The 24,539-nt window shown below is 31.4% G+C and overlaps 1 protein-coding gene across 2 annotated transcripts in view; it reads right to left on the reverse strand.

The window, feature by feature from the left end:
* Positions 1 to 24,539, reverse strand: part of LOC129222785 (DNA repair protein RAD51 homolog 2-like) — a 56,591-nt gene that overhangs the window by 29,594 nt on the left and 2,458 nt on the right. Inside the window, exons 2-7 of one of the 2 annotated variants that reach the window (XM_054857328.1) lie at positions 22,823 to 22,936; positions 15,219 to 15,332; positions 13,970 to 14,106; positions 12,947 to 13,066; positions 9,506 to 9,689; positions 7,932 to 8,043 (exon numbers count right to left, since the gene is read on the reverse strand). In XM_054857328.1, coding sequence (XP_054713303.1) covers positions 7,932 to 8,043; positions 9,506 to 9,689; positions 12,947 to 13,066; positions 13,970 to 14,106; positions 15,219 to 15,332; positions 22,823 to 22,936 — 781 coding nt within the window. The remainder of the gene's footprint in view (positions 1 to 7,931; positions 8,044 to 9,505; positions 9,690 to 12,946; positions 13,067 to 13,969; positions 14,107 to 15,218; positions 15,333 to 22,822; positions 22,937 to 24,539) is intronic. The other variant, XM_054857329.1, reaches the window with a different exon arrangement.

Below are 24,539 nucleotides of genomic sequence, written 5' to 3' on the forward strand. Positions count from 1 at the left end.
AAATAAATTATTATACATCGTTTTTTTAAATTTTTTTTTGCATTGTGTTGACCCTTAAAAGTCATTTGGCTTTAATTTTTTTGTTTATTTATTCCTTAATATTGTGCTTACTACATTAAAATGGTTGGTATTCGTAAAAAACCACAAACACCATTCGAAATTTGAATTTTTTCCTGACAGTATCGGTAAATTGGTTTGAAATGTCTATAGATTAGTTAATTTATTCCATTCTATACTAAAGTGCTTGATAAAATGCTTTAAAGAAAAGAATCGGACCAAAAACAAGGTAAGAAAAGGTCAACTGGCAAAGTTAATAGAGCGTGATCGGAGATTTACAGTTAAAACAATTATGAGAAATACACATATCAGTGCTGTTAAAGTTTCTGCAGAGTTAAATGAAAATTTTTACATTTAATTTTCACCTAAAATTGTACGCCAAGTTCTCTGATTAGCTGTATTAAATAAGACCTCTTCCCGCAGAAATTTTCTTGGCCGTGGGAAAAACAGAAAGCTTACGCTTTTCGTCGCAAAATCAATAATAAATGAGCTCAAAATGTTTTGGAATTACGTCTTAGAGATAAAAATGAATTCAAAATTTTTGGTTAAACTGTTGTATATTTGTCAATAGAAGAAAATGTTAGGAACTTAATCTTAAGAACTTAGTTGGACCAGTTAATCAGGACGGTGAAGGTGTTCTTGTGTGAGGGTACATATCATCATCAGGACTTGGTAGTTTGGAATCCTTTGATGAAATAATGAATCATGCTGTTCATTTACATACTATTTTAAAAAATATTAGCCAAACATTTGGTTATCGGAAACAACTTTGTTTTTTTATCAAGATAACGGTAAGAAGCACAAAATGATCTTTTCATTCAATGAATGATTTATTCATTTTTAAACCATTGCCAAAATATAAATACATAAATTACAATTTGAAAAACTTATTCCGAAAGAAGTTAGCTTTTACTTTTTAATTGTTGTCCAAAAACAAAAATGAGCAATTATAATTTGAAAATTTATATTGAAAATAAGGATAAATAGCACTGTTCATTTATGTCAGAGATTCCGAAACTTGTTTATTTCATGGACTCCCCTGCCAATTTTTTTCTGCTTCTCATGGACCCCCAACTCAGTGTTAGTACAAAAATCATTAAGGCAGTGTACTGTTTACAGTTTAGCATTTCAAAATACATTGAATCAGATGTTTAGTTTTAATCAAGGTACAGTCATATCCCGACTTATTCGAGGGATGCGGTCCAAGACCCCTTGCGCAAGTCGAAATTTCGCGTTGTGAAACAACGTGTGTTTGAAATTTTTTATAAGCATACCCAATTATTTCAAACAGGTATTACATCCCTTAAATTGTTTCAAACTATTTCTTAACTATATACATATTACCGTATCTTTCATAAAATTGATTTTTTACTGCATTTTGGGAAAAGCGTAACAATTTAACATAAATTATTGCTATGAAGCACAAAAATCAGTGATCAATGAGAGACATAAATTAAAACAGTACAGTACTTACATTAAGTACATTACTGCATTATAATATCACTGAACAGTAGATATCGTAAACTTAATTATAATTTTCAAAATGATGAATATGATGGTTTATGCAGAGAGGGAACCACCCCTCTTTCTGGTCTCTTTAAGCTACAATGAAAGAGAAGCTTCTATTTTCATGATGTTTGTATTTTGCTCAGACACTACTCTGCGAGCTTCAGTATTAAAGCTAAGTTCTGAACTTTTACGGATTTCCTTTTCATGGATTTTAATTGCACATATCAAAGATTCACTTATACCTAATTGCCGTGCTACCTTCGATCCACTTTTTAATTGTTCAAGCATATCGAGAATCTTGACCTTTTCTTTAATCGTGAGAAACTTTCTCATTTTCTTTCCAATTTCGTCAACTTTAGATGAAAAAGCATGTTTGGGAGTCATTCTGTTTTATCAACGTCCAAATGTAGAATGAGAGAAAAAAAAAAGAAAACATTAAGAATCGGAGCAGTTATTTGTATAAACTAAAGCAAAGCATTGCTTAGGTTTAGACTAATACAGTGTGTGAATTTCCTCTTTCAGTGATGCTAAAAGGATGAAAGTCCATTCACAAAACCAATATTTAGTGTCAATGAAGCCCATTCTAATGCTCCGCCACTCCTTTCCAAAAAATTTCATGTTGCAGGCGAGCAATTTGCGTCAGCAATAAAAAAAATTCATTACTTAGGAAAAACTCGCATTATAGCAATTTCGCGTAAGTCGGATCGCGTTGTAGTGGGATCCGATTCTATTCTAAAATTGTCAGACAAAAGCAGAGTGCATGGAAATGTCACAAGCAGGCCTGTGTCCAAAATTTCATAAAGAGATGGGTTTTAAGGTTTTTTCACCCTTGCCTGCATTGTCAGAAAAAGGGCAAATAATTTATTTCGGTTCAATGGTCCCAGCGTTCATTTTATTTTCCTGTCTTCTTTTAAATGAAACCTTTTTATCTATTCACTATGCGGTACATTGGAAAAGTATAAAAAGTTATGTACAAAATTCATTTGATAACATATTATGCACATTTGGTTTTATACTATAAAAAATGTTTATTAAACTAAACTATGGGCGCCCATATAGGGGTCAAGTGGGGGCTTGAGTCCCCCCCCCCCTTAGAAATTAGAACTTCCTTGCTTTTAGTACTTTTTTTTCTCTGCAAAAATGTAAAAACATTTCTTCTCCAGCCAAGTTATTAAAAATGTCAAATCTCAATGACTCTAATCTGTTCAAAAATCAGTTTCCACGGGGAAAAGTATCTGAGGCACCCCCCCCCCCCCTACAATTTAGGATATGGGCGCCCATGAACTAAACAAGAAGGAGATCATTGAAAACTGAAATTTTATTATAAAACACCATGAATTTTCTTTGCGACAACATTCTTCTCTCTATTGGTAAAATGTCAGATTCATTATAACCACCTTATAGGAAGCATTTTTTCTCACAATGGATGCTTTGTATTATCCAGCCATTCAGCGGTTCTTTTGCTACTGGTTTCTAAAATATGATTTTAGTTGGTACAGAGGACAATCGTACGTTTCAGCCAAATTTCAAAGAAAATATTTATAAAAAAAAAACACGGGACACAAAAATGATACTAAATTTAAGTTGAATTTATACATTCTTTGTTATTTTGCTTTTTTTGATTATCTGTAATGAAGGGCGGGGGAGGGGGGACCTCTAAAACTCTCCCCTTGGACACAACTTTGGACAAGGCAAATTTACCCAATGCTCTTAATATTGAAACCGTGATGGAGAAATTTTGCATGACCTGCCTGGTTTTATGAGTAGCTTCAACAGAGGTTACAGGGTTAAATCAGGTTTAAGATGAAATATCCAAACCAATATCTTAGGGTTTAGTGTAACTAAATATGTATTACATTGTGACAATAGAGCAGAAGTAGATTTTTCATTCACCACAAAGCATACAGATGTGAGACATCATTTTCTACATGACCTGGTGCTAGATAATTGTTTTTAATTGAGGCATATTTATAGAAAATTAAATCTTGCTGATCGAAATTTGTACCACTAGATTCGTTTTTGTGCTCATTAAAAGCCATTGATCATGTTGAGAGTTGTTCAGCTTCAAATTCTTTACATTTGTCATTATCATGTGTGTTTACATGTGTCATTCAGGTTTTTTTACTTCCTTTTACAAAAAAGGAAGTATTGTATTCGCGAAAAAATTTTCACCCAAAAATCGGCCTTAATTTCTATTTTGCTCACCCCCAAATGAATGTTGAGTTTTTTTTCAACCCGACCACACGTGGATATGTGCCTAGGAATGTACAGACACCCCAAATATCCATTTTGATGATCCCCGAGTTAATTACAACGAGTTTTCTCATGACGTCTGGATGTAGGTATGTATGTGTGTATGTATGTTGCATAACTCAAGAACGGAATGTCCCAGAAAGCTGAAACTTGGTAAGTAGACTCCTAGTGGGGTCTAGTTGTGCACCTTCCATTTTGATTGCATTCAGATACTCCAAAGGAGGTCTTTTGCCCCTTTTTGGGGAAAAATCATTGTTAATTTTGATGTAAACTCAAGTGGTGTTATAATTTGGCGGATACTTGGCGATATATCGCCAGTCTTTTTGGTCGCCAAGTTTTGTCGCTAACTTGGCAAAAAATTTGGAGATTTTTTTTTCTTAAATCTGGTTTCAATTTGGCCACTGTTGGTGACATTTAGAGAGTCAACTATTGAATCATATCAAAACTGCCAATAATAAGAAAATGACATTAAATTGGAGTAAAAGGAAGTCATTTGATGCACACATCAGCTCATTTTTAACTGTGTTAGCTTGAATTTGAGCAGCAGTATCCACAAAAGAACAAGATAATCAGTCAACAAATATTTAATTTTAAAATACTAACCCAGGTTCTCGTTAAATTATGGCCTGTTATAACTTTTTACTAGTTTTCATGCATGGAATTTTAAATTTATTTTTTTTTTCTGTATGGATGCTGGAACTATTACTCAAGTTATTTCTTTGAAACCACTAATATCTTCTATTAATTTTTGAATTTAAATTTGATCAACTAATTTTGTAGAATTTAGTTTCAATAAATGTTCATTAATTTTTCTAAAATATGATCTTTATTTATTATTGAAGAGAATGTTGTGAGGTCCACTGATCTAAATGTATAATATTTTCTTATCATAAATACTAGTGACGTACAGTCTGCCCAACCAAACCAAGCAGAGCTTGGGCACTTCAAAAATAAATTTTCATTTCTCATTTGTATGCTCATAATGGACAAAGTATGAATTATAAGTTTTTCGAATCTTGAATTTCACTGAAAATAAGTCAAAGAAAACATTATTAGTTGCTCAAATGGCAATTTCCCGGAAAAACGTATCCCCAGGCAAGGAAAGTGAAATCCACACTGCAGCCCATGCACGGCAAGAAATGAAGGGGTGTTGCAATGACAACACCATGATGCCGTCGCTCCAATCCAGAGACCGCTGTTGGGGCTTCTTCAGACTCGAAACCAAGCAAGCAGTTCCCCGCATGGGGAAGCAGGGTTGCCAGATTAGCTTCTTTGAGCCAAATTCAAAAAATTTGGCTTTTTTTTTGGAATTATCTGGCTTGAAAAAATTCTCTGTCTTGGCTTTTTTTTATTTTTGATTTTTTTGGATTTCGAATAATTTTAAACAATCTTTTGACAAAAAATCAAGTTTTTTTAACTGGGATTTGTTTTTAATTCTTCATAACTTAAAAAAAATTAATTTGGTCTTTTTTAACCGTTCTTCAGCTTGCTGTTGTCATTTTGATGATGAATGTTTTTGTCTTCATGATGGTAATAGGCAATGGAGTATTTATAATTCCAAGAAGGTTGGTAGCTGTTTTCTATCACAGAATGCTGATCTTTGATCTTAATATGCAAATATTTTAGAAGGGTTTCCCACCCCTATAAGTGGTGGCGCAGACACACTTTCTGAATGAGAATAAAAACTTTTAAAACACCACGCGGATAAAAATTTCAATGCCAGACTCAACGCCACATCGACTTCCCTCCCTCCCTCTGTTTACTCATGCTTTAACTACAAGTATTATTATTAGAAATACATCGGTTCTTTTAAAAACAACTCACCCAACACGTTTTTCAATTCTGTAATGGAATATTTTGCTGCTAATGAACCAAGAATGGAATTCATAAACAAATTAACTGTTAAATTAAATGCAGTATTTGCTTTTAAAACTCTAAACTTGGTGGTAGTGGTATTTTATAATGCTGCATATTTTAGACCCCAGTTTCAGTCATTTATTTCTTTTCTTAACGTGTTGCTAATATGCATTTCTGATGTATTTTTGTAATCAAAATTTTTTTGTGTATTACATGTTTGTTTTTGCTGCATAAAAATGTTCTATTCAACATCACAGTTACTAGAATCAACACACTTTACTCAGAAAACACAGATACACTACAAACAAATATTATACAACATTAGTAATAATATGAAGACGGTTAGACATTAGAGCGGCTTGGGCACTGGCTTGGGCCACCGCATGTGCCTGATAAACATAGTAAATGAATTCAAAAATACAGTGAAAAACATTTTACATGAAACTGAGAGGACCGAAATATTTTTCATGTAAAAGAATTTCATATTAAAAGTTTTGTTTTAAACTACATAGTATACTATACCAACCAGTGGCGTACTTAGCAAGAGAGGGGGGGGGGTAATTTGTGGTATCACCCCCCCCCTACAAATGCAAAAAAAAGGTTTTAAATGATGAAATTAATACAATTGTCAGAAACAACTACATTTGTATTTTACAAAATTTTAAGTGGGATCACACCTCAAAATGGGGGGAGGGGGGAGCCCACCCTAGAAACGCCACTGACACCAACTACTATATCATTAAGTGTTAACCATTTCTCATTAGTTCCCAGCATTGTGCGAGACATTTGTATAATAGTGAAAAACCCTATTCCTGCTTGGGTTTGTTGCAAACTACAGCATAAGATCTATTCCAGTCTTTGAGCTGATAGAGTGATGTAGTAGTTAGGTGTTGACCTTTCTTGCCACACAGATTCGAACCTGGCTTCAATTGGTAGATTTCCAAGAAACAGAAAATTGACATCATTCTTGTTTTACAATTATGTGTCATGTAAAATATCTCTTGAGTATTTGATTGGCTTTGAATGCTCTAGGCAAAACTAAATTCCCAATGCAGCTATGCACTGTAAGAGCCCAGGTGCCTCCATCTGGTGGGGAACTGGCATCAAAATTCTCATGGTAATAAGGCGATAGTGGTGATACATGAAAGAATCATTGCTGGTCTCTGGGGAATGCATTAGTTCTGTGAATGGTCAGTAGCCATTATGCAGCCTTATTAGGAAAAAAAAAGCCTTTGCTTGAAATTTTAAACATTGATTACGAAATTTAATCTGATTATCTGACTCCATAATGTTTCAATGATTTCATTGTCAGTCGCAGCACCATCATTAGATTTTTATAATATAGTAGACATAGATATAACGTTTACAGTAAAAAAAATATATATACATCTTTTATAACTTTTTAGGGAGCAAAATTAAAAAGGGGGCATGCCAATGCATAATGTGGCTTAACTGGATGGAAGACCTAAAAGTTTGTTGATGTTTCCTCTTGAAGAATCAGAGATATGGTATGAGTAAAAGTGAGCCTTGAGTTGAGTATAATTGACATTCTTTGAACTGTAGCTTTTAGTAGCTGAGCTTTGTCTTTTTGTCATAGTCTTATCAATAACACGCTCTTTACTTTTCCCCCATGTTTTTCTCAAAGTAAAGCTTTGATCACTTGTGGATCTTCCATTCCTGTAACAGCACTGATATTCCACAACAACAGTTTCAATGATAAGACACAACGGATTAAATAAAATACTCCCTATCTAGTATTAGAACCAAAGATAACTTCATACTAACCCAGTGATTTTGAGCAAAACAATATTCAACAAACATCTAATAGATATTATGAGCATCTGAAAATGGGGCACATAAAATAAAAAATTCTGCTTCTTCTTCTTCTAAATGATTTTTTTTTAAAATCAATCTATCTAATCACAAGCACTCCAGGTGCTGGTTATCACAAGCACATAAATTTTCATAATTTCTGATATGATATATTACTATTTTTACTATTCTTTAAATGATGACATTTAAGGTGAGTAAGAAGCAAGATTATTCAGAAATTACCCTAGTGGAAAATTGAATATCTTAAGTAAAGGATATTCTAAATAAAAGTTCTATACAGTAAAAATATGTGTCATCCACATTTAAATCTAAGAAGATTTGATTATAAATTTTTACTTTTTTTCTCACAAGTTTAATATGATATAAAAGAGTAAATTTAATCCAGCAATTGCATTTAGTTAATTTCTTACTTTATAATTTACCTTTTCCAGCTCCATTTAAGTTTGTTCCAGAGTATGCATCAACTAAATCATCATCACGAGTGAAGCGATCCCATTCAGAAGAATGAGTTGTAATTTGATTAGTCAGAAATACCTGTGCATAAAACAGAAAAAAAGATTTGTAAAATAGCTTTGGTTTTGTCAAAAGTTTAAAAAAAAAAAGTTAAAAGATGAAATGTTTTATATTAAAAAGAAAAAAGTAGAGCATAATTTATGATTTAGAATTGACAATTGAGTCAGTGAGAAGCAAAGGTAGGTGAACCTCTCTCCTGTTTCGAGGCAAGAGATAGTACTTGTAGCCCTGGTAGGTGCTGCTATACAGCATGATATAGAAAACTCTTTCAAGAAAAGCCTACCTAAGACTGCCTCTTTAAACACGTTTTACTCAAAGCTTAAAAATGTCCACTTACATCCCTTTGCTTCTCACTGCTTCAATTGGTTCTCAAAAACAAATATGAGGCATTTAGTATCAAAACTATTGTTGAGGCAAACATAACTTGGCAGCATCTAAATGCTGTGATTAGAACCTGCATAGCCCTCACAATGCTGCCAGGTTTGGTTTGCCCCAACACATCTCAATCCATTTTAAAGATTTTAGAAGAGAGACAAATCAATGTTACAGCTAGTTCCTTGAATCAACATTTACATAACTTCTCATCATGTGAAATGATACTTTGAAATGTTATTGGAATTTTTGCGGAATGAAACGTTTACAACAGTTAGTTCAAAATGAAAAATTTAGTATCAAAATCAGCTTGATACATTTTTTAAATTTTTGCCTGAGAGATAAAAAGCATTTCACAGTGGCGATTTCATTTTTCTGAAAGATTTTTTTCTTAGCCAAACATTATTCGGTGTACAACTTCATTCTTATTTTCTTTTTTCAATTAGCAGTATTGTCTATTTATTTAAAAAAAATTGGATTGAGCTGGGGTTTTAAGATAATTATCCTTTAAAAAAAAATCAAATTCGCATTAAATTCACGTGTAATCTCAATTTTATAAGATGTACTAGCCTATACAATCAAAAACATGACTTAATTAAGCAATTTATTCTTACAATGTTGTTGAAATTTAGGGATGGGTCTTTTATGAACATTATAAATCTTAATGACAGACTCCTTAAAATAAACGGTGTGGTAACATTTTGTATTTTTACGACATGAACGGTTGTTCTTTTGAACGATGAAATTTATTTGACAGTTCTCTCCCAGAATATTTAAATTTATTATCCAGTTTTTAAAATGTCTTTTGATATAACTTTCATTTTATAAACAATTAAGATAATTTAAAAAATAATAATAATAACAGAGCTCCATATGATAAATTTTTACATCTTTTTTATGTTCCTTCAAATTTATGACTTTTTATGATATACATGAAGTGCAATCCCGTTTTAAGAAAGCTTTAATTTTTGTGAAATAGTTAGGATTTTTATTGTCTTAAATAAATCCAATATAAAATTTCAAAATCCAACTTTTTCCTCTCAATTAAAATCCTGATTTTGCACACCCTAAATTGCATGTTTTCAAAAGACAAATAAATAAATAAACTAACCACTATTCCATATGTTTGTGCGATATCTTTTAGAATGGCAGCTTGTTTCACTAGTATTTGATTCCTCTCTTGGAAGCTTTCACTTCCTGCAGATCCATATTCTTTCCTTAATAATGAAGCAATTGAATCCACAATGATTAATTTAACTTTGTTTTGAATCACTTCTTTTTCCACATGTGGGATGCTAGAAATAAAAATAATAAAATAAAGATTACATTAATAATAATAATAATAATATTTCAAGTGATAAGCTAATTTAAATAAGTGTATGCACTTGCACACACATAACATTATGATCATTAATCAATTTTTGCTTCAATCTCTTTAAATGAAAACAAATTTCTGCTGTTCTGAAGGAACTAGATGTCTAGAAAAACAAATAGAACTTCTTTTTTGAAACATAAATTATCTAATTACGTTAAAAAAAAAACCACCAAATCATCTTTTTCCCCAGAGCTTTTTCTGAATTAGTCTGCATTAGTGTTTAATTAGGCTGGATAGTTACAGATTTATTTTACGTAATTTTTTAAGGGGTGCACAAAGTTTCAAGTCTAAACAATTCACAAGGTTGCAACCATGGCAGACACGCAAAAAAAAAAAAAAAAGTTGCTACATTAGTTTCAGGACCAGGGGTGTGGACAAGGGGGGAGGAAGGAACACCTGTTGGCTCAGGCCCAAGCTTAAAAGAGGCTTAATATTTTAAAAACTAGGCGTGAAATATAACGGTAAACAATATGGGGAGCGGGGGGGGGGGGGGCAAAAGTAATTTGTGATGGGCCCCAAAATTTCTGTGCACTTCCCTGCTCAGGACACAAGAACTGTTGCCAAAACAGTACCCAATGTGCAATTTACCAACAGCCTGGTTATGAAATTCAGAGACTGTAGTTTCTTCCTTGTTATGGACTTATCAGTCTGGAATATATATAACCAAGCTGAAGACAGATGTTATCTCACTGAAGCTGAGAATGCCAAAAAACTGGTAGCAAAAATTAATTTAGGTTCAACTTGCCAATTGAAGGCAAAGCTGGGATACTAAGCAGTAAGTTACCGTCCATATCTGTAGAGCATACCTCTGTATCCATATATCACATATCTGATAATACACAGCCCATATCAGGGTGGTAACTTATTACTTAAGATTGATATTTTTGACCTATAGGTCAAAAATTACATGATGAAATTGTTGTCAACTCTGGTGTATAAGAGATAAAAAATACTATACTGTTATTGAGCACTGATTTATTTCTGCTACAAGGACTACCGGTATGTATATTTAGCTATTCTGGTATATGTGCTGCCTTAAAAGTAATTTTACCTTTGGTAGTATCATGTGATCAGCTGAAAAAGGAAAACCAATATGGATAACACTTTAGCGATTAATAAATACTTTCCTAATAATTTTTTTAAATATATGTTCTTCCGCATAATTTTATGTGTTGTACTGTTTTTATATAAAACAAAAACAAATAGGGAAATGTTCTTACTCAAATTTGATTACAATTCATTATTACACTTAATCAATAATTTTCTTAATTTATACATTTAATCTGTACTTTAACTTACTACTTAAGAGCAACCTATAGGTCAAAAATTAGTAAGAGAGTAACAATTGTAATTAAATCCTCTGTAAAAATTAAATCTCCAAGTGTTGCCCTGAATAGTAAAAAAAAAATAAATAAAAACAAAAAACCTGACTGCGTAAAAACCAAAATAACTAAAAAGGAAAATGTATAAGCCCAGTAATTTAGAATATATTAAGTCTACTGAATAACTACTCCATTGAAATAGTTTTATAACCGTACACAGATAAGACAATTCATAAATTCAAAAGCAGAATAGAAGGATCAACAGTTGGAGCCCATTCCTTTCTTATTCAAGGAACCCGTAAAATTTGAAGGAGCAGTTATTCAGTAGTACTTAATACATTCTAAATTACTGGGGTTATACATTTTCCTTTTTAGTTATTTTGGTTTTTACGCAGTCGGGTTTTTTGTTTTTATTTAATAATTTTTTATTTTACATTTTTTAGTCAACTTTCATTGACTTAGTTATTATGATTATAAGACGGTATATTTTGAAACCTTGTCATTTCATTGAGAGAGTTTTTTTGTATCGTGAGGTTTATTAAGTAACTTTCGGTGGTCTAAACTACTGATAATTAGTCCCTCTAGGGACCTAACTCGGCTTAAAGCTACATGTGCTTGACCTTCGGCAAAAATGCGCGAACTTTAGTCAACCACAGCACAGCTATATAAACAACCTGTATAACTCATGATGACACAAAATCGGAAACGTCCCCCCCCCCCCCCGTCAATCAAATCTTTCTCGCAAAACTAAAAAAGCCTCTCAAGAATGTACACGTCGCAAAACTCAGTCCTTTGAATCAAAGCAAAAACAATTGCAACATGTTAGAGATGAAAATTGAATTAGTAGACTTTCTTTCTTTTGGTGTTTATTGCATGGGTATATTTTGATGAGGACTACAATCTGAGTGTCTTGCCTTCGTTACGCATGATATATTTTTTATTACAGAACAGAATACATATAAAGAACACATGAAAGAATTTACATCAGAAAGAGGGGAAGTACATCCGGAGCGAGGGTGTCTTGACCCACCACCTCAAGTGGGAGAAGCAATCACTTAGACCACTCGGCCAATGAGACCCCAATTAGTAGACTTAGTAAATAAAAAAAAATCAGGCAGCGAAAACTACATGCATTTGTGACACGCAGGTAGCGTGCGACACAGTGTGCAACACCCAATGTGCGCCGATCCTGAATTGACAAAATGGCAACTGGTTTTTGAAATGGTACTTTTGATTACTGTCATGTGTTTAGTGACACTCCCAAGGTTAAGACAAATCGATTGACGTGAGAATTTCCAAAATTGGCCAAGGCGTTTAGCCTGTAGAACGCCACATAGAAACGGACATACATACATAGACTGATAAACACATTACCCTCCTTTGCGTCGCACACGCGCAATCGGGTAAAAATTTAGGAAAACAGAGTTTAATGAAGAAAAATAAACATTTCCATTTCAGAAAATACCTGACTTTTCCAAGGACTTTTCCATGAAGGAAGTTTTTGTGATACTACCATTAGACTTTAGAAATGTAAATTCAACAACTTTTATTTTCATATTAAAATATTTTGGAAACAATTTCTTGCAACTTTTACTTTCATACTAAAATAATGTCATTTTTTTTCTAAAACATTTTTTTCAAAAAAAGTTATATTTAGATTTCTAATATAAAAATTTCTTTTTTCTTAGTTTTTTCCTGACATTGTCATCTTTAAGTGTTTTATCATATGTATAGAAAGAGAAATAAGACTTTTTAAAAGCTATTCAACATACTTTGTTTGACATTTTCAATATTTCATCAATATTAAAATAAATTAATGAAATTAATTAGGTGAACACAAAGAATTAGTACTTACATTTCTGTCAGTACATCACTTGACATTGCTCTATATACTTTTATTTTTTCCAACAAAGCAATAACGCTACCTTCATCGTTGTAAAGATGGGGAAAACGGTTAAGTGCTATCTGGCAAATTCTATCAATAAAGTATTTTATTGAGTAAAAAATAGAAGTACAGTAAACTCTTGATTATCCTGGGAATAAGGTTCAATGGTAATTGCAGATAAGCAAATTTCATGGATAATCCGCAAAATACAGGTAAAAAACGTTACTAGTGTAAAGGTAATAGCTTTAAAAATATTAATAATACTTACATTTAAAATTTAGCTGAAAATGATAAAGAGTTTGTAAAAAATGTACGCAAAAGATAAAAAAAGGATTGGTCATTATTGCAAACGGATCACACATATGGAAGCAAATTGTGCAAAAAGATAACCAGAAACAGATCAAGCTAGATTACACAAAAAAGTATAAGGAAGGGGAATTTTTTTCAAATAAAACTGGTCTGGTCACTCATTTCCACCTATAAGTAGTGTAGATCTAAAATCAGGTTTTAACGAGTAGTGTAGATTTAAAAATCAATAGGTAATGAGATCTAAATATCAGGTTTCAATGACTTTGGAAGTTGCAAGAGAGGAGGAAGAAATAAATAGATAGTCCACTGAATGGAAATCTAGATTTAGGTAATTATCGATGACAATTTTTTTTTTAAATTAGAAGTGTGAATGGTCGCAAATAATCTGTCCCATGGAGAAGCCATCCCCAGATAATCAGTAGTTTACAGTAATAATTATACAAAAAAAAAAAAAAAAAAAAGCATAATACAACATACAAAAAAATTTTTTTTTGACTTACTCATGCAGTATCAAATTCTGCACTTTAAAAATAATGTTCAGAAGCATAAAACCAATATTTAAAATTTGGGCAATGCAAAAATGTTCAGATTGCTAAAAAATTGAAATATTAATTTCTAGAACTTATAACTGAAAGGAAACTCGAGAAATTTATTAAAAAAAATGTTTTTAAGTGAAAATTTTACCTCTTAGAGCAAAATGCAGCTTCTGTATCAATGTAAATGATATTTCCATTTAGTCCATCATGTGTAGTAGGCATTGCAGCTAATATACAAAACATAAAACAAAACTGAGTTTTTCCAACTCCGGGCGGTCCAGAAAGCTAAAAATTTAAAGGTGAAAATAAAAACGGTGAATGTTAAGGATTAGTACGACTGAAACAACTAATTATGTTTTTTTTAATGATAAAAACAATAAAATAACAATTGTAAAAAAGTAGGTGAATTTCAGTAAAAATCATGCTTAAAAAAGTAAATATAAAAACAATAATAAGCATTTTGAGGAACCATAAAATATTTTATTTTATAACGAATTCAGTCCTTTTATACAATGTAAAAGATAAAAAACAAATACACTGGTGTTTCAGAATCCAAATGCATTTTTCATAAAATAGTTAGCAAATGTTTTGTTATAGATAATAAGTGTAAGGTTGAAACACCAAAAAAAAAAAAAAGCTATAACAGTAATAATTGCAGTTAAAATATATAAAAGTATAAATTATGAAAGTAGTAACATCTATGCAAATTTGCTTTAATGTTTGGTACATACCAACCCAATAAGATAATAAATACAATGCTTTTGTTGGATGTCTTTTCATCCATAAGTTCACTTTGTTTGCATTGAAAAAGGTGTTCCTTGTAACGCCGAAACACGCCTCTACACTAATCTGAAATTTGTTTTTTGACGTTGTTATTTATTACTATACCAACCAATGGTTTGTAAAACTATAACAAATAAAGCAGCTGATGTGACAAGACTTGTGTCAACTCTGGTGGATAAGAGATAAAAAAAATTACTATAATGTTATTGAGCATTGATCAATTTCTGCTAACGAGCTACTGGTATATATGCTGTTCTGGTATGCCTTAAGTAATTTTGCCTCTGGTAGTATCATGTGATCAGCTGAAATATGAAAAACCAATATGGATAACACTTTAGAGCGATTAATAAATACTTTCCTAATAATTTCCTTAAATCTCTGTTCCTTGGCATTTTTTATGTGTTGTATTGTTTTTATATCCAACAAAAACAAATAGGGAAATGTTCCTACTCAAATTCGATTACACTTTATTACGTTTAATCTATAATTTTCAAGTTGATGAACAGCTAAGGAACTCAAATTAATTGGAATGTGATCACAATAGATTATGGTCAAATTCCAAAGAACCAATGTACATATCAATTATTAATATAAAAATGAAGTCTCTACATTACCTCTGTTACATTACCAATAGGTATACCACCAAGCAACAAATTATCTAAAGCATGCAAAGATGAAGAGAAAAATCCACTATTTGTCTTTTTTTGTGAGGAATATAAATTGAACACCTATATTAAAAAAGAAACAGTGAGAATATTTTTTTTTTACAGAAAACAAAGCATGCAACAACAAGAACAATAGACAAATGACATGCAATTTCAAGGTTTAAATTTATTAAGATGAACAATTTCACACAATGACTAGATACATGTTTTCTTTTTAAAATCTCATTTTGATATCAAATTTAAAAACCTGCATGAATTGATTAAACATAACACACAGAATGATTTCAATGAAAACATTATAGTTTGTTTCAGAAATGTGCCTGATTTACTCGTAGTTGCAGTAAAAGTGCATTACCATACTGCTTGTATGTCGTCTTCTGTTAACTAATTTCGAGTGTTTTTTGCAATCTCTATGTTCCATGGATTTTCAATTTTTTAATTTAGCAACTTAACATGGAAACTTATATTTTTTGAGTAATTAAAGCGTAAATTTTAATAAACAACTTACGTAATGCTGTTTTTTTTTTGTCAAATTCAAACTTTTTTGTGTTTTTTCATTTTCTGCGAAATTTTCAAACGCTATGGTATATATTTTTTTATACCATAAGAAAGTAGAGATTCCAACGAAAAGAGCACACTCCGATTTTTTTAAAAAAATCCGATATTTTTACTTGAGATTTTTCGATTGAAAATTACAATGCATTTTCTTTATTAAATCAAAAAAAGAAGAAAAAATAAATATTTTAAATAAAAAAAATTTGCAGTGTATTTGAGACATAAAATGGTAACTTTTCACTAAATTTTGTGAAAAAAAATCTTTTTATTTATTTATTTTTTTTTTATGGGAGATAAAAATAAAAAACCAAAAAGTTAGTTTGATTTTTGAATTTTTTGCACGAACTTTGAAGTTATGTAAAAAAAGTGCAAGTACAAAAGTTGTAGTTCTTGTTATTACCAACAATTTTGTCACTTACTTTTTTTCTATAGGACTCGCAGTTTTGCCAGAAATCGTGATAAACCGTTCCACCTTAAACCCCCTCCCCGAACTCAGATCGCCCGTAAATTATCAATTAATTTTATTATATTTTCTTACTTTTCCAGTTTCATAGCTGCCAACCTCAAGATAAAAAAAATAGGAGCACTTAAGGGAAAAAATAGGAGCAATGAGGGTTAAAATAGGAGCACCAAATTGTGGCCTGTGCTAAACCTTCCTTCTGTACCATAAGCTTCTATAAGTTCTAAGCACCATTACAATGCGTTTCTGAATTTTCATGTTAGATTTTCAACAAAACTACAACCAAGTATAAGATAAAAATATTTTACATTAAAAAGGCATCATTACGTAGGTACATATTGAAAATTAAAAAAAAAAAAATAATAATGAAAAAACATGATTACTGTTTGATTTAATAAAACTGCAACCCTTTTTAAAAATATTCCGTTATACATATCCTACATGTATTGAAAATGCATTGCATAAGAACATATTGAAAATTAAAAAAAAAAAAAAACCCACAATTACTTCTTATACTTGGAAGTAAAGCAACTTCATAGTAAAGGTCAAGACTTGGAAATCTTCTAAGTGGCCAGTGGCCACTAGACTCCAAAAACTTAGTGGCCACCACTGTCACCAAGTTTTGAAACACAAACTGGAGGGGAGATGGGGGAGTTTTTGCAACTTTCATGAAAAAAATATATATATAGATGAATAGGACTTCACACATTTTAAAATAGAGTTATTCAATACTTTTTTTGTACATGGAAAATTCAAGTTAAAATAAATTTCTGATTTATTTTAAAAAAAAAATAAATAAATGAGAAGTCAGCAGGAACCTTCATTTTAGATGAAATGGTTTCAGCTTATAACAAAGCCTCCGAGAAAATAAGGATCAAATGCAGATAAAATTTCTCTTTCAAAAAAAAAATAAATAAATAAATAAAAAAAAAACATAACCTTTTGCCATTTGTTATTTTTAATAGTTTGCATTGAGACAAACAACCAATTCTGTTTTCGGAAACTTAGGCTATTAATAGTCTTGTCTACTTCCATGTTGCAAATGACCAAACATAGCAACAATGCAAAAAATTTAAGATGATAGATTTTTGAATTTGTTGCATTAAAAGTAATTATAAATAATCAATAATCCTTAGAAAAACTAAGATTTAGATGAAATAGACAGTTTTTAGCACATTAGCATCCAAACCAATCAGGATAACATAATATTCTGAAGAAATTTTTTTTTTCATTTTTCAAGAAAAAAATTTAGAATTTTCCGAAAAAAAAAAAAAAAGCCCATTTCGCATTATTTTCAATAGTTTGCATTGCCATAAACATCTAATTCCGATTTTGAAAACTTGGCCACTTTAAGAGTTTTGTATACTTAAATCTCGCAAATTACCAAATATGGCGACTAAGTCAAAAATTCAGATATAAAATTTTGAATTTGTTGCATGAAAATAATTTGAAAATAAAAAATCCCCATGAAACTACAATTTAATTGAGAATCTTTAGCACATTCGTGTCCAAAGCAATAGGGATAAGATGAAATTTTAAATAGTATACTTGTTTTCATTTCTCAATAAAATTATTTAAAATAACCAAAAAAAAAAAAAAACATTTTGCAGCACATTTTGCTGATTTTCATTAGTTTGCAGTTAAAAGAAACCCCCAATTCTGCTTTGTCTTTGAAAACGAAAGCACTTAAGCATCGTCTACTTCCATCTTCTGAATGACCAAACATGGCGGCTACGTTTTGCACGTAGCTGAAATGCTCAATGAAAAAACGATGTTCTCCGATCGATTAGCGCTCCCACTCAGTGTTTATCTTGACACTAATGCTTCCAGGGCATAAAATTGCCTCCTCTTTTGTTGAGTTTGTGCACAATTCCTACCTTCCAGGATAGGGAAATTTCTTCTTTTTCCTCAGAAATCGAAAAATCTACAAGCAAAGTCAAAAAACGGAGTTTTTTTGGAATAAATCGGATTTTCGGAGTACGCAATAAAAATCGGAGAAACTCCGGAAAAACGGAGCACTTGGCAGCTATGCAGTTTGTTTCATCCTGTTCTAATTTTTATTTATTTATTTATTTTTTTTTTTTTTTTGGTCTCATTGGCACTGGCCTATGAGCTCTTGAACAGAATCGCCAATCCATTGTGCAGTTCATGAAAGTGACAACTATTGGCGCCAAACAGCAACCCTTTTTGTTAATTCTGCAATCACTTCTCCCTATGGTAGAAAATTGATTGCAGTTTGAGCCAACAGTGAAGGATGAAAATTAGGGATATTTTACAAAAATAAATTTTGTTAGAAGGATTTTAAAAAAGTAAGTTTAGTAATTTCTCAAATTAAATATGTTCAGGACCCAAAATCCAGAACTGAGATAACTTACTATTTTTACTAATTTTTAAAGTTTTTTGATAGCAGGATTCAAATTCTAATCACTGAAAAATCACTATTTATGGGGCATTTTGGTGTTTTCATGAAAATTCAGGAGATATTTACTTTAGTTGGGAATTCAGAAAAAGGCATCAAAATACACGAGTTGCCCAAATGAATCGTAGAGTTCGCAATAATGAAATTTAAAAACGTAAATGACAGTAGTGAATGTAATTTTGAAATATTCAATCATTAGGCAGCGGTGCCCATCCCTCCACATGAATGAGAGTTCCTCTAAAAAAGAGAGAAAATACCCCTAAAAATTTCAATGGTGCTGTCTGCGCTACGATCCCTTTCAGATGATCAGCCCTGCATTAGGTTTGGACTAGAGATATATCCTACAGAGATACAGCTAAGATTTTTTACGAGGCATGAAAGCCCTTGACAGTTTTTGTGAGGGAAATTTATTTTGGAGGTGTGAAATATATATGGTAGTAAAGATCACAATAGTAATCGATTCTATAAAAGAACTTAACACTCTGACGACAAATTGAAGTTCGAAGGAAAGAAAAAATACATTCTTTTTTGATTTTCATCATTAAGAATTCTGCCATTTTATATTTCAAAAAGTAACTCAAATGTAAAAGTTAAAAAAAAATCCATTATCCTCTGTCAACCGCCTGGTTGAACTTGCGTTAAATGAAACCAGATGTTACAGGTGTTCAATGTCTGGAACTGGTTAACGGACAGGAAGTGCTCGATGCACGGCAACAGAAAGGACATTCCTGCACTCGACTCTAGTTTGGTGTGGTGGAGAGAGAGTATGCTTGGAGGAGTTATGAGCCAAAATGATGGACGTTAAAACAATTGTAAATAATAATGCTCGTAATATAACTGTATAGCTTTATCCAGAATATGTAAATAAGTGACAAAAATGACATTGAAAGTGCCTTCATTTCATGGTATTAATGTCAGAATGTAGGGATGAATGATAAAAGTAGTCAAAAAGATTCTACAACCTCCTCCCCCTTTCCCTCATGCTAATTTTGTATACATAATACAAAGCATCTTGCATAAAATGTTGTACTCAGAAAGTTATGTTATATTCTAAAGCTCTTTATCTCCAGACATTTTTTTCTCCCAGTTATTTTACAGAAAATCACTCAAAATGCATGTTGTTTATGGCTCTCTTGCACACATAAATACGTACGGACATTGAGAGAAAATTAAGTCAATCGTTTAAACGCAATTAAACTTATGTTGAAATTGGAGTGATTTACTTTCTCGTAAAAACAATTGTTCTTTTTCTTTATACAAGGAAGAATAAGTAAAAGGTGCTCCTCTTTATGTCCTCCGAGTAGTGTTAATTTTAATCTGGAAGAATTTTCCAGATAGTCCGAGTTTTCAGTAATCTGAGGTCAGGTGAGCCCCAATTACCTCTGATTTTGGAGACTCCACTGCATAGCATAAATAAGTAAAAGCTTTACTTGATATTATATAAAGAACTGTCACAAAACATTTGAATATATAGTGGCAAATCATTGCAATAACTATGAATAAAAAAGTAAGCATTTGAGAAAAACCATGGATAACTTTAAAAAGTTTTTGCAAAATTCATGCAAAAATTGTCAATATTATTATAATTAATATTTTTATGCTTTTTTTTTGGAGTAAGAGGAGGAGCAAAAATCTCTGGGGGCTGGCCAAATTTTTCTGGGGGAGAGTAACAATCTGTCAGGTCACCAGTTGAGAATCAATGCTTTCTGTATCACGGAGCAAACTTAACCTGGCGGCGAACACAACGCAGATCCTAATCACAGAACTATGACACCGGCAGATTAGGTTTGTCCCAAGTATAGGCAAACACTTCAAGATTGGATAGTAATCAAGATTGGATAGTTTATTTATTTTATGTTATTTATTATTAAGGTAATGATCATCAAAAAGTTAAAATATTGCATTTATTATTATCAGAGAGAGAAGTACAAAAACGAAAAATTAAAGATCTCAATAAATAAAAAAAATTTGAAAATTGCATTTTAATAACTCTGTGGTAATCAATTTAAATAGCTACCGAATAGTTATGATCAACATAGGTAGTACTTGAAGAAAGTGAATAATAATCTCTTTATAGTAAATAAAAGTAAGGTTTCAAAGAAATTCAGGACGGAAGTCTGTGGCGGGCCTGCGTCCAGGAAATCCCACAGCACCTACAGCCGTGAAATTTTGTACAAATTCAAGCCCCGGTGATTTGCACTTGGGGTTTTGTTTTTTAAAATTCGAATTAGGTTTTTTGTAATTAAATTTTTAATCTCAAATATCGTGTAAATTGCCTTTTATTGCCTATTAAAGGGGTGAAAAATTACTTGCATATATTAATATTATATATCGTTGGAAAGGGTAGAATTTTCCACGTTCTATGCAATTTGTTTCAATGCTCTAATTTAAATACTGCAGGAGTTATTTGCATTTTTAGCTCAAACTTTTTCAGGCTTTGTTAAAATTTAGACACTACTTTCTTCATTAAATCTATCAGCAAAAAGGAAAGGAATTGTCTCAGTTTTCTTTTTGACACCACTGGAAAGAGCGGCTTTTTTTACCCCAGATCTAACTTGACCTATGATCGAAATATTAAGCTTCTATCTCCAAAGGAAAAAAATTTACAAGCTGTTAAAATTCTAGTTTGAATAATCTTATCTCCATTAAAATTATTGATATTTTATTTGGCGTTGCCATAGTTACGTCATTTCGATTCTCTTGTTTCTTCTTTGCTATTCACAAACTTTAAAGGGTTTCGATTTTAACAGAAAATCTTAGGCTCAACTCAATTCAAGCCCCGAGCTAAAGAGCAAAATGTATTACTAGAGACCATGAACATGAAAGCGACTTTTCAAACGTATAAAACTGCAGTTTTGCAATGCTCGGGAGCCCCTTAGCCCTTAGGGCTCTGCAAGTTGGTACAAGTTATTTTGAAACCAGGGGAAGGGGTGCTTTTTGTTCCTAGCTCATAATGCGTTTTTAATATGTTTCTTTCTAATTGAGGACTTAAATCTTTGCGAATCAAGTAAGATTGCGAAGCAAATCTTCAGGGGTTGGTGAGCGCCAGCGAGTTGGGGGCAGAGCCCCCTAGTAAATTAAAAAAAATTAATAAACACATAAAATTACGTGAATTTTGATGTCTTGAATTTAAATTATGTTTTTTGAAAACACGAATTGCAATTGGGCCTTACTAGAGTTGATGTTTAAATTCATCTATAACGGTGCTTTTTCCTGCAAAACCTAATTAAACACAAAAAACCTTTTTTAATGTAAAGTCCGCTTGAGTTAATCCTTGAAAAAAGTATGAATAAAATCAAACTGCAGACGATTTGAAACTATGACGACGAAAATTTCGCTCTCTAAATAAATATTGAAAAATAACAGTCGTCATGGCAATATCAACTTTGGTTAAGTGAGGACAATAAGCAATTTGTCACTGCTCAATAAAAAAAAAGTTCTAATCTTCACATTTTCTTCTTTATTTCTTTTGCCTCATGTGATCCATGAGGATTTGTAGCTCTTTTTTTAATGCAATATTTTAACTAATTTTTTTAAAAAAAAGCTGAAGAAAATCATACTTAAATAGGAAATCATGAAAAAGTCAAAATGTATGGAGAGCTTCCATGTCCAGTACAAAATTGAAGGTATAAACTAATTTCGTTTTCAAAGCAGAAATTAATGAAGGAAAAATGAAAAATTATTACATCATCCAAAAGGTTTAACAAAAATTGAAATTTTTCAATTAAACCCCCCTCATATACACTGGATATCCCCTACATCAACACAGGATAACCACCCTAACAGTACCAGATAACCAGCCGGATATCCTGCAAAATTTTGCCGGATATCCTGCCGTGAGGGGAGCAGCCGGATCGGATATCTCCGGATACCGGATAGTTAAAACATCAGCCAGATATGTAGAATATCCGGTGCATCCCTAGTTTCAAAATTTGTGAAATGCTCTATATAACACAAAAGCTCTGGTCCCAAGGTGTGTTATAATAGTCTTTTATGTATACACAATTCAAATTTCATAAAACAGTGAGAGGATTTAAGACAGTTGTTATTAATATTATTTTTTTAAAGAAAATATTTCTATAGCATTGATATATTATATAAAGTATAAAAAAGCCTTACATTATCTGGTTCTGATACACATTTTCTACTGACTATTCTTTGGATGTTTATTGCATCATTATAATTTATTCCAAGCAGTATTTGCAATTCCAGTCTTGTTAAAGATAATACATCCTGGGGAAAAAAATTGTGTTTTACTATCAGTTAGTATTTTACAAACATATACTAAAGAAAATAATAATACAAACTTGAAGTTTATTACAATAAACTCAAATGTTGTAGATTCAAGAAGTTCATAGAGTATTTATGACACATGAATTTAAAGAAAATAAAATTATAATAGATGCGAAAGATCTATACAAAATCTGTATAGAATATATGCATCTTGGCAAAAGTGTGTGTGTATATATATATATATATATATATATATTAGGGATGCACCGGATATCCGGTATCCGGCCTATCTGGCTGACTTTTTAATTATCCGGAACTATAAAGTATCCAATCCGACAAGTTACTCCGGGATCCGGATATCCGACTGTTTTTTGCAGGATATCCGGGCAGTTATCCGGTAAAAGTGAATCTTTCTTTTCTGAAATTAAATTGAAATTTTCATTTGATTATTTAACTATAATTTCATTTATGTTTAAAAAAAATTGTTAACATGTTGAGAACGACTTTTAATAATATATTTAAGATATTAATTTGCATTTTTTAATAATGTGAATCGTTATTTTCAGGAATTAAAGGGAAATTTTAAGTTGATTATTTAAGCGTAAGTTTATTAATTTGTTTTTAAAAAGTGAACGCGTTGAGAATGACTCTTAATACTGTGTTTAAGATGTTAATTTGCATCTTTTAAGAGAGTGAATCTTTGTTTTCTGGAATTAAAGTAAAATTTCCAGTTGATTATTTTAGCATACGTTTATTAATTTGTTAACTGGGGTGGGGGGGATGTTTTAGGGGTATTTTTCTCTCTTCTGGGGGACTTTCTATTTGGGGGGTATTTGCGGTTTTTAGGGGGTAGGCCCTTGCTCTTAGGGGGGCACCCGTGTGTTTAAGATGCTAATTTGCATCTTTAGAGAGAGTGAATCTTTGTTTTCTGGAATTAAAGTAAAATTTTAAGTTGATTATTTAAGCTTATTTATTTATTTTTTAAGTCAAACTGGCCCTATTTTAATATTTTCTTTTTTAACTTGTATGTTAGAAAAATTTTACACGCGTATTATCTGTAATAAAAATGATTTCAAAGCAAAGTTTTATTTTTTGTTATTTCTAAATTAGAAACAAGAAAATGTATTACTTTATGATGAAGTTTTAAAAAATTTCTGCACGTCATGCAAATCTAATAACAAATACGACTTGTTATACGACCTTTAAGATTTCAACTATGCATAATTAAAAGTTTAAACCATGTGTACATTACATACAGAATTAATTTTTGCCGAAAGTTTGTCTCTTTTGAAAAAATCTGTCGAAATAAAACAATATTTCAATGTTTCATTTTATATATAGCACAATTCCTAAATTAAAATATAGAGGCTCTAAAAAAGTACATTTGAATGTACTTAACATGTTTTTAAAGAAATGATATGTGGAACAAGTTTGATTTATTGTTTTGAAACGGCATTGTAGAAAAATATGCAAACATGCAATGCAATCGAAATGCTGGATATCCGAATTTGGCAGGTAAGGGGGCATCGGATAGCTGGTATCCGGCAAAATCACTATCCGGTGCATCCCTAATATATATAGATAGACAGATAGAGAGAGAGAA

This window comes from Uloborus diversus, chromosome 5 (assembly GCF_026930045.1).
Source record: "Uloborus diversus isolate 005 chromosome 5, Udiv.v.3.1, whole genome shotgun sequence".
Lineage (NCBI taxonomy): Eukaryota > Metazoa > Arthropoda > Arachnida > Araneae > Uloboridae > Uloborus > Uloborus diversus.